Source organism: Erpetoichthys calabaricus, chromosome 3 (assembly GCF_900747795.2).
Source record: "Erpetoichthys calabaricus chromosome 3, fErpCal1.3, whole genome shotgun sequence".
Taxonomy (NCBI): Eukaryota; Metazoa; Chordata; class Cladistia; order Polypteriformes; family Polypteridae; genus Erpetoichthys; species Erpetoichthys calabaricus.
The window spans coordinates 296,246,123-296,258,229 of NC_041396.2; the positions used below are offsets into that span (position 1 = coordinate 296,246,123).

Consider the following 12,107-nt stretch of genomic DNA (forward strand, 5'->3'; position numbering starts at 1 on the left):
ATTCTGTACACTTTTCAGCTTCCTTTTGTGCGCACTTTGAAATAAACCTGAAGAAGACACTTGGGAGCACACGGTCAAGAGGTGGACACAAACAATGTCTGGCCAAGGTGAACTGGGTAGCTGCACTTCTGGTAAGCAGAGCTACAAGATTGGTATTTTAGTTCATAAATGGTGTATTTCAGTGTTCTAAAATATAAAATGTTTACTTGGTATTCACTGCCCTAAAATATAAAATGCTTATTTGGTAAGTAGTGTATGCCTATGACTATGTGTCGTTAATGGTAATGAATGGGTGCTCCCTATGCACCCCGGTGCCCATTTCACCTCGCTTTAAGTGTACAGATGGAGGCAGACTTACCTTTCTGCCATTGTTACACAGTCCCAGTTTATAACCTTTTAAAACATTACATTTGGAATACATTCTTGGCATTAAAGTGTCTCTTTTCACCACTTTCATTGTTTCCTTGAGGTTCATCCTCTCCATTGTCAATCAGTAGAGTCTGTGGGTTAAACTGGGTGATTTTTCCATGTCTTTTGGATGTAAATGGACCTGAAATTAATAAAATAAGATGAAATAAATGTGTTAGGGAGCCATGTTGTGCACTTTCTGGATGTTCTGAGTGGTTACAACAGGCCTGGCCAACTCACTGGGACACAGTTGGACATTTATTGAGGGTAAATGTCACACAAACATTAGGAAGTTTCTTTACCCAGAGAACAACAGGCACTTGGAATAAGTGACCAAATAGTGTGGTAGACAAGAGGACTTTAGAGACCTTCAAAACTCAACTTGATGTTATTTTAGAAAAATTAAGTGGAGAGGACTGAGGAGCTTTATTGATCTAAACGGTGTGATCTCGTCTAGATTGTTCTAATATTTTTAGCTAACCTGAGCTCGATGGACTGAATGGACTGTTATGACCAGAGACAAACATCCAACTCATAACACAATAAGGACTCGGTAATAACAGAGCACAAGTCAGACAAGTTCTTTCATTGTGGTGGGCTCTGTCATGAAGGTCCTGGCAGCACACTACTGACTGCTCCTCAAGAAATCCTATTGGCTGTCATCTGTGTAAGGGGTATAAGACTGGGGCAAATGAGAGCAACCATTAAAATGGATATTAGGGAAGAGAAAAGGCTGTTGGAGAGAATAAGGCAGAAAAGGCTAAAAGATTACCCAAAGAGATTCTTTTGTTACTTTAGTAGTAAAAGAACAGTCAAGGAGCAGGTGAAGAGTATTAGGAGTGGTAAAGGCGCATTCATATGTACAGACCGTGAAATGGTAAATGCCCTAAACTTACATTTTTATGAAGTCTTTACATTGGAAACCTCCCAGTAGTAACAGGGACTACTAAGGAGGTTCTGAGTGATTTGGAAATTGTAGAGAGAGAAGTGTTGCTTAGATTAAATAGGCCGAAATCTAACAAACTACCAGGACCAGATAACATGGAGAGCTTAAGGAGGTTAATAAGAGCAGATAGAAACATGAGCCACACATTTTAGATGATCAGTGGTACACTGGGGAAATTCCTACAAACTGGAAAATAACAAATATTATCCCATTACATAAAAAAGTAATTCAAGTAAGTACAGGCCAGTAAGCTTAACATGCACTACAGGCAAATTCTTCTTGTTCTTCTTTCGGCTGCTCCTATAAAGGAACAGGCTGCTCTTATCCTTGTAGGTCACCTTCTTTTTTTGGCTGCTCCCGTTAGGGGTCACCACACCACATCATCTTCTTCCATATCTTTCTGTCCTCAACATCTTGCTCTGTCACACCCATCACCTGCCTGTCCTCTCTCACCACATCCATAAACCTTCTCTTAGGCCTTCCTCTTCTCCTCTTCCCTGGCAGCTCGATCCTTAGTACCCTTCTCCCAATATACTCAGCATCTCTCCTCTGCACATGTCCAAACCAACGCAATCTCACCTCTCTGACTTTGTCTCCCAACCATCCAGAGGCAATTATTAAGGTAAAGGTTGAGCAGGACATGACAAGAACAGGAGTCAGCATGGGTTCAGATGAGGGAAGTCATGTTTTTCTAAATGTTAGAATTCTATGAGGAAGCAACAAAAGGAAATGAACAGAAGTGCATATGAGATATTAATGTTGATTTTTTGGAAAGCATTTGATGAGGTGCCACATGAGTGGTTGAGCATCAAATTAAAAGAAGTGGCAGTTCAAGGTGTGGTGTATAGATGGGGGCAGAATTAGCTCAGACACAGGAAGCAGAGGGTGATGGTGCAAGTAAGTTAAGAATGGTGTCCAGCAGGGGGCAGTGTTAGGGCCACTGCTATTTTTAATATATAGAAATGATGTGAATAGGAATATTAATAGCAAACTGGTTAATTTTGCAGATGATACCAAGATAGGTGGATTGGCAGATAATCGAGAATCCATTAAATCATCACAGAGGGACTTGGACAGCAGGCATGCTTGGGCAGATTTGTGGCAGATGAAGTGTAATGTCAGTAAATGTAAAGTATTACCCATAGGAAGTGTAAATGTGAGGTTTGAATACACAATGGGAGGTCTGAAAATCAAAATTACACCTTATGAGAAGGATTTAGGAGTCGTAGTGGACTTCAAAAGCTATCGACTTCCCGACAGAGTTGAGAAGCCATTAAGAAGGCTAACAGACTGTCAGCTTATATAGCGCCTTGATGTGTGGAGTACAAGTCACAGGAGGTTCTGCTCACACTTTATAACACACTGGTGAGGCCTCATCTGGAGTACTGGGTGCAGTTTGGGTCTCCAGGCTACAAAAAGAACATAACAGCACAAGAAAAGGTCCAGAGAAGAGCGACAAGGCTGATTGAGGGCTACAGGGGATGAGTTATGAAAAAGTCATAAGAAACTTAATTGAAAGTTGTTGTTCAGCTTCTATTTTTAATTAGACCCCCTACTTTAACTAAGCAAGCACGGGAGAACCTTATTGAAAACATGTCTTCACGTTGTCATTATGGGCTACTGAGTGCAGGTTAATGGGTAAACATTGGCAAATGTATCCATTTAAAAAAGCGTGCAGAAAAGGAATTTCAGTTTTTTATTTTTTAATAAATTTGAAATCGTGTTTTTGCCTCGTCATTCTGGAGTTTTGAATGTTGCTTGATGAGGGAAAGAAAATAATTTGATTGATCAGCACAAGGCCGCCACACATTAAAACTATGGCAAAAGTGAAGGGGAAGGGGGGGCTGAAGACTTTCTGACACTCAGATGGTATTAAGAGGCCTCGTGTGAGCTGAGAAAACGTTCCAACACCATCACACCACCACCCGGTACCAGCATGTACCATTGACACACGGCTGGGGGGATTTACTGACTTGTTGTTTACACTGGAATCTGACCTGACCACCTGTATGTCACAACAGGAATGGCAATTCACCAAATCAAGTCACACTTTCCCAAACTTCAGTCATCAAGTGCCCACTGTGACCTCGCTGACGAGAGCGAAACACACTATGGCTGTATGGTGTCCGTCTGACATTTTGTTCATTAAGAGATGCCCTTCTGCGCGCGCCATCATTACTTCAGTATTTGTGGTCTTTTCTGACACCTGGTCACTCTTTACTGCCCTCTCTGAGACAGCAGTGCATGGAAATCCCCGGAGAGCAGCTGTTTGTATAATCTCCATAACTGGTACCAATGACCATACCACGGTCAAAGTGGCTGAGATCATACATCTTAGCCATTCTCATGTTTGGTCAAACAACCACTAAACATCTGGTTATGTGCGCCATGACATGCAGAATGGATAGCAGCCATTTGATTGACTGTTGGAGGATCATGTGATTTGTGTAAACGAGGTGTGCCTCTGTGTGTGTGCGTGTGTGTGTGGGTGTGCATGTGCCTCTGTGTGTGTGTGTGTGTGTGCGTGTGTGCATGTGCATGTGCCTCTGTGTGTGTGTGTGTGTTTCTTCCAATTAGCACTGGACATTTTCTGAGACCTGCTGCTCTCCATCTGACATGCGTCTCCCTTTCTCCAAAGCAGACAGCACAAATTGAGACTTGAATCACCTTGTGCCTCCGTTATGCCATTTTTGTGTTAAAGCACAGCCATTTCACACATTGTGCAACGAGCTATTACAGGGTGAAAGTTTACTGTCCGCTCCAAGGCACAGCTCTGAACTTTCATCCCAAACACACTTTTTTTTCTCCTTTGGTTGCTGTTTCAGCAGACAAGCCGAGAACTTCTCTAACATGAAACAGGTGAGGAACAAAAAGAAAGCAAAAACACGCTGGGCTCCTACACATTAACCCTGACATAAAGCACAGCACTGCTGTAAGGAACCAAATCCATTTACCGGAGGTGTTAAAGAAATAATGCAAACATCTTTGAAAAGGCACTCTTGTCCTTCTAGATGACATCTTCCTGTTAGCTGATACCTCAGTGCAATGCCATTTGGAAATCACAAGGCAAAAAAGTAAAACAGCTTACATTTTAGAAGCAGGAACATTCCTTCAGTCACTCAGGGTCACACCAAGAGTCTGAGTTGTAGGATGATCTGCAGACCACTGTAATTTCATATAGATACCAAATCAAGGCAATTTACAGATACAGCTCAGTGATTTTGGGATCTGTGAAGCATGAGCACTAGCAGAGGAAGTGACCCCCTCAAGGCATGCAGAGAAATTTTTATTTGCACATCCAACTGGCTTGCAGCATGGGGCCACTTTGATGTACCATGAGAAACAAGAATTTATTCAAATATATCATTTTATTTCCTTTAACATAAACCACAAATGAGCCCGCCAGATATACTATTTGCCCCATTGTCATATCACTTGTTCAGTGACAGTGCCATGGCATTGGCACCATTAGATAGATAGAGAGATAGATAGAGATCTATCTATCTATCTGTCTATCATAGATAACATAGATAGATATACTCTATCTGCATCTATCTATTATACAGTATAGTGCCTTTTATATCTATCTCTTTATTATATAGTGCCTTTCATATCCTTTCACTTCTATCTATCTATTATATAGTGCCATTCATACCTATCTATCTGTCTTTCATAGAGTAACTATATCTATCTATATCATCTATCTGTATTTATCTATTATACAATATAGTGCCTTTCATATCTATCTTTTATATAGTGCCTTTCATATCTATCTATCTATATGTGAAAGGCACAATAGATAGATAGATAGATATCTATCATAGAGTATATCTATCTATGTTATCTATCTGTATCTATCTATTATACAGTATAGTGCCTTTCATATCTATCTCTTTATTATATAGTGCCTTTCATATCCATTGATCTATTATATAGTGCCTTTCACTTCTATCTATCTATTATATAGTGCCATTCATACCTATCTATCTGTCTTTCATAGAGTAACTATATCTATCTATATCATCTATCTGTATTTATCTATTATACAATATAGTGCCTTTCATATCTATCTTTTATATAGTTCCTTTCATATCTATCTATCTATATGTGAAAGGCACGATAGATAGATAGATAGATAGATAGATAGATAGATAGATAGATAGATAGATAGATAGATAGATAGATAGGAGGAGGTTGGGAGCATAGAACTTTATTTATCCCCATTTGGAAATTTGTAATTTTACAGAAGCTTTAAAATAAATAAATAACAATAAATGAATAAATAAATATGCACAGACACACTATGGTCTGAGCACACACCCAAATGAATAAAAAAGAAGAAAAATGTAAAAACAAAGAAAAGAAAATGTCTGCCTTGGCAGTCCCAGTCCCAGTGAGGTGCTATACATACATATTCCCATCGGTATGAATGACCCCCAGTAGTTTTTTGACACACTTCTCCAGAATGATTTGTTGGCTGAAAATGGCATTTAAATGACTCTTAGAACATGAGGGAAAAGATTCTTTGGTCGGATGAGACAAAAATTGAACTCTTTGGTCAGAACTCCATGAGATCTGTCTGGTGACGACTGTATAATACAGGCTCCATGGTGAAACATTGTGGTGGCTGCATCATGATATGGGGGTGTGGGGACAGGGAGACTGGTCAAATTGAGGAAAGGATGAATGCAACCAAATACAGAGAAGTCTTCAAAAAAAACTTCTCCAGAATTCAGACCACCTCTGACTGGGGTGATGGTTCAATGACCTGAAACATACAGCCAAGTCAATGCTGCGGTGGCTTCAGAAAGTCCTAGAGTGGCTTAGCCAAAGCCTAGATTTGAACCCCATAGAACAGATGTTGAGAGACCTGTAGGTGGCCGTTTACAGACATCTTCCCATCCAATCTAATGAAGCTGGAGAGGATCTGCCAGGAAGAATGGAACCAACTGCCTAAATCCAGGTGTGTAAAGCTTGTAGTGACTAACCAAGATGACTTGAGTCTAGAACTGGGGCTTCTACCAAGTACTGAATTAAGGCTAGAAATAAGAGATTTCAGTTTCTGATTTTTAGTAAATTTGTAAACCTTTCTGAAAGCATGTTGTCACTTTGTCATTATGGGTTATTGAGTGAAGATTAACAGGCAAAAATGGCAAATATACGTATCCATTTCAAATTATTACCTCTCAACTAAATACAGACAGGTTAAGAGATCCTGAGTCACTTCACCTGCAAGTAAAAATATAAACATGGACGCCATGCACTGTATCTATATAGAGCCTTGATAAGATATTTACTTTGAAAGATGCCACAGTATGTAAAGTCAGAAGCGTAAAGACAGAGTAGAAATCAGTGCTCACTATTGACTCCATATTTGATTTGACACACGTCATCTTCAAGTGCTCATATTGTATCAATGAGAGAAAAAAAAAATCATACTGTACCCGTGAAGAGTCTTGGGAAGATGTCCACTATGAAACATGATATATAACATAAGCCTCTGTGCCCAGCACCGTGTACTTGTTTGACCCTGCTCGAGTCAAAGCGCAATACACAAATATTGATACAGCTCAGGCCATTCACGGCTGGATTTTGGCTTCTTAAAAAATAAACTACATTTTGAGCTATTTTTATAAGTAGAAATAACGTCGCTACGACTGTTGTGACAAGGTCAGTTTGCATAGCGTTGTGCACTTTAGGACTAAAAGAATACAAATCCACTAGAAAGCCTCAGCCCGTCCCTGACCTGGCGGTAGAGAGTCGAGTCCTTCACCCAATCAGAAAGGTTACAGCAGGTCACGCGTCAAGGTGCTCTCGCGGGTCCGTGTCGTCAAAGGTTAAAGTCGGCAGAAGGTTTCACAAAAGAAAACGAAAAGCTTTTACAACAATCAGACATCTCAAGGGCATGATTAACTGACAAGGAAGATAAACGATAAGGTAGAGAAACAAGTACGACCGTGTCGGCATGGCGTAACATTCAGGTGCTTTTAGCGAGTAAGTTAAAGGATATGAAAATTGGAGTTTTTCACATTTTTATTTACTTTATCCAAGAGTCACTTGTTTTGTTTATTAAATAGTTTTGTAAAAATGAGTTAATATTCAGAAGTAATAACGATAAATTAGTAGACGTCATTAATTCCGTGCTTTTTAACAGCACTTTAAAACGGAGTTAAACAAAGGAGGCTTGTGGCGTCTCAATGGCTTTCATACATAGCAGACTGCAATTCAAGTGATGTGACAATGACATCGACTGAGTCGTACATGTGAGTAGTGGCGAGTCTATGACCAATCGGATCGTTGTTCAATTTTCTGAAAAACAAAATTTTTAAAAGTACGCCAAATAGCAATTGAAAATATCTACTAATACAAAAATGACAAAAACTAATATGAAACAGTTTCAATATATTATTCTACTGAAGGGGAAAATGAACTGAAATAAGTTCCCCAGCTAGTTTTTAATATTAGTTAAAACATAGTAATTCATTAAAATAATAGAAATAACAAATCGCTTGGAAAGGAACTAAATTATTCTATAACGGGAATACGAATGGAACACGCTGGGGAGGAAGATCAGGGGCTTGTCGCGACTGTTCGTTTATATCTGCGACAGAAAGTTCATGGTCCGGGCGACGGAGGTCAGTGGCTTAAGACGCTGAAGCACCCCATCTCCCAATGCCACTGTCCATTTCTAAATTCGTTCTGTGTTTATATCAGTCAGGGCAGCTGTGCCTTTCCCGTGTTATTAATGAGTTAATTAATGAGCTGCAGGCTGATGACGTCGTTTCTTTGCACTAATAATATGCAGATAATATTGTTCAATGAATGCACGCTTACATAATTTTGTACAATTTCTTTACCCTTCCATTTATTTCCAGGGAAGTGATTTTTTTCTACTAATTAATCTATTTAAAACACCAGGAGAGGGCGCTGCTGTGTGATGCTATTTAGGCATCCGAACAGCTGTCTGACAAGTAAAAGAGGGAAAAAAAACACAAAATCTACAAGTTTGAGAACCGCTCTCAAAGTCCAATTTAAACAGTAAACACATTCCTAGTTGAAGTCGCACAGAACGTGTTTCTGTTTTAAGATGGGCGAGTACGCGAATTCTGCAATGCTTTTCAATGGGCGGTTTCGAAACTTTAAAACTTCTCACAGCGCGATCTGAGGATATCTGAACGAAAATCGAACCCTTGAACCAGGCGCGGTCTTAAGTATTATGGGGCCCTAGGCGAAAGGGGGGTCCAGAAGCCCCCTGAGGGGGGCGGAGCCCCCCTGGAAGCTCTGTGAAATGCGTGAAAATTAGACCAAAGAGTCGATCCGGGGCCCCCCGGACGCCGGGGCCCTAGGCGGTCGCCTACTTCGCCTATGCCTAAGGCCGGACCTGCCTTGAATAAATTTCTTTTAAGAATAAGTGTGCCACATCTCAACAAAATTGGTCCATAGGTGACGGAGTTGTGTGTCACAGACAGACAGACACGCATTATAACGCACATAAGCAGACTTGTTAGTTGGTGCCAGTGCCAGTGCCGGTCAGCAAGCGGGACAGAAGGCTTTCAAACAGATACCAGAAAGACCAAGTGAAGGGAAAAGAAGTTAACCGAAAGTAAAACTGCAAACGTCTTAAAATACAGTACTTCGAACCTTAAGGACTTTTAGTGCAGATAGTATTTTTTATAAGTAGCCGACTTTGTTTATGAAAGCTGGAACGGCAGTAAAGGTAACCAGTAACCACAGTGTTATATTTTTATGTTTATATTGTTCTTGATTGTCTCCTCTTTGGAATCCAGTGAAATCTTATTTGTTTGTGCTAAACGACATGCCACACATAGCCATTTTGGGCGTGAAAATGCATTGAAAATACAAGCGGAGCAGGACAGACATCTTCTGATCGAAATGCAAGATGTGTATTCTGGTGTCATGGGTGGCATTTGAATGTTTGCATATACCAATACAAATGGCCTGACACCACTGACCCTTTGAACTGGGCTGCCTTTGGGTGATTTCAATTAGGCTTTAGACTATAATTCTACATGATAAGACCTAATATAGCTATACTGACCTTAAAAAAGTACCTTGATAAGGTGCTCAGTGTGAAAAGAACTATATAAAATATCCATCAAACTAGTTAAGAGTATATAATTAGTGTCTACCACTGACTCTGTATGCCACCCTTCATGAGTCATGTGTCACTGATCACATTCCATAAATATGAATATAGTACCATGGGAATATGTCAACTAAGAAAGGCACTATATAAAATATGTACCAATATGTAATTTATAAGAAATGACCACCGCTAACTTCTTATGTCACCATTTTTTAATAAATGCCCATCACTGACTCCACAGGTCACCCTTCATGACTTAAGTTATGTGTCAGTGCCCACACTGTATAAATATGGATATCGCAGTACTGTACTTGCAAAGAACCTTGGAAATGTATTAACCATGACAGGCACTATATAAAATACATATCAATGTGTAATGTATAATAGTTGCCCACCTATGACTCCTTATTTCACACTTCATGACTCAAGTCATGTGCCAGTGTTCACATTGTATAAATATGAATGTAGCAATACTATACTTGCAAAATATCTTGTGAATATATTAACTATGAAAGGCACTATATACATAATTTTTCAATATGTAATGTTATAATAAATGCCCACTACTGACTCCGTATGTCACCCGTCATGACTCAAGTCATGTGCCAGTGCTCACATTGTACAAATATGGATATACAGTAAAGAGTTTGTTAACAACTGCACTCTGCGCCTGCACTCAGTGAGGGGTGCTGTGCAAAAAAAATGAATGTAAGGCACTATATAAAATGTAAATTGGAGTAAAATGTGTAATACAGTACGTAACCAATGCCACTAAGCACCTGGTCACTTCACCTGCCTATATGTACAGTGTACACCGTGTAAAGAATTCACAAGACGCGGGTGCGAGGATTCAGGGTATCAGACCGGATAGTCCCCATTTAACAACAGACAACAGCCTACTTGGCTGAGTGACAATATTAATAAAAAAATAGAAAAGCAGAGTCATGACTCTGACTGGAACACAAAGATCATTATTAAGAGCTCCTTCTCCAGTTGTAGCAGGTCCAAAAGTGAAGGCCTCCCTCTGTAGGTCATCTGGTTAAGTAAATCCGAGCACAGAAGGGCGGGGTTTGAATGCTGAGTTGTGGGCGGGGCTAGGTGTCATCTAATGGGGGTTTGTTTGGACAAATGGGAGATATGGATAGCAAAAGCGCCCTCACCTTGTATTGGAGTTGAATTGTCGGGCTTACCTGAGCCTTCCAGGTGGTCCCCATGTGCAGATGGGTAAGTATGGAAACAACTGTACTGTACCTGAGAGCTGTGTGGGGGAAAAATGCTAAAGAAAATAAACATCAGTACCAAACATCATCTTCTTATGTAATCCTCCATGAGTCATTTCACCTGGCAGTGTCTACTTTTTATATATATATGGGTAAGATTATACTGTGCTTGTGAATTGTCTGGGGAAGTTGTTCTTCACGAAAGGCACTATAAAAAGCAAGTATTATTTCCCACCACTAACTCTCAGTTGGATCCTGAGCAAGTCACTTCACTTGCTATTGAACACCCTATAAATCTGGGAACCTTCTACAGTATCAATATGGTGCCTTAAAGAGGTGTTCACTATGAAAGCTGCTATATAAACTTACTGTAAGTGCGATTCTGGACCACCAAGTTGTAGTTGAGTCCTCAGCGAGTCGTTTCACCTGCTAGTGAGCACCATGCAACTATGAGAACTCATTACTTCCCAGCTTGCAGCACATTCTTTTGGGTCACAAGGTGGATTTGACCCAAGGCTGGTACCGATGGCATCATGACTAAGTCCTGCGAAAAATGGCCGAGGTTTTGGAGGAATGAACATTTGTAGTAAGACAAGCCTGTCACCATCCCAACAGTAGGTACACTTCATCAGGTATGGCACCAGTGCATGAAACATCATCCAGAAGCAGTGGTTTGTCCTGACACTTGGGTTCTAGTAGAACATGAGGGTGGACCTGCACCAACAACTGAAATTCCCATGTGAGATCGCCACACCTTCCCTACGACCAGATATTGTCCTGTGGTTCACCTCTGCCAAGGCGGGGGTCAAGGTCAAATTTGCTGTCCCATGGAAGGAAGGCATGGAGGTAACCTTTGAGAAGAAGAAGAAGTACTGTGAGTTGTCCATAACATGCACACAAGCAGGATAGAAGGCATCTACTTACCTGGTAGAGGTTGGCTGCGGAGGCTTTGTTGGAAAATCCACCTAATAGTTTCGAAAGGCACTTGGAATTACTGAGTCTTGACAGAAGAAGACACATCAGGAGCTGGCTGAGGGAAGGAAGAGCAAGGGAGGCTCAGAAGGAACAATGCAGGGTGGGATAAAAAGGATATGATGAAGAGCTGCAGGGAGAGGTAGGGAGACATCCCTATGGCCGCCCCACACCACCTGTAGATGCTCTCGGCTTAAAGAGGCTAAACATCTGTGAAGGATGGTGCCCCACTGATGAGCATGCATGTGATCAAAAGGGGGGGGGTTGGGGGTGCAACAGGCAGCAATGCCCAGCAGGTAGAGCACACCTGCACTTCCATCTATCCCACCTTGAGAGGGCTTCAGACCCTTTTGCTCATGTTTTGTTATGGCACCACCTTGTGTTAAAATCAATTCAACACATTTCATTAAGCAGCACTTGAAACCTCAGAACGTCAAACCGAAAACCCGAGTTT

At 40.8% G+C, this 12,107-nt stretch overlaps 1 protein-coding gene across 1 annotated transcript in view; it reads left to right on the forward strand.

Moving 5' to 3' along the window:
- Nucleotides 1-12,107, forward strand: part of csad (cysteine sulfinic acid decarboxylase) — a 112,815-nt gene continuing 100,708 nt past the window's right edge. The window contains exon 1 of the mRNA XM_051925077.1: nucleotides 1-131. Coding sequence (XP_051781037.1) covers nucleotides 95-131 — 37 coding nt within the window. The 5' untranslated portion in view covers nucleotides 1-94. The remainder of the gene's footprint in view (nucleotides 132-12,107) is intronic.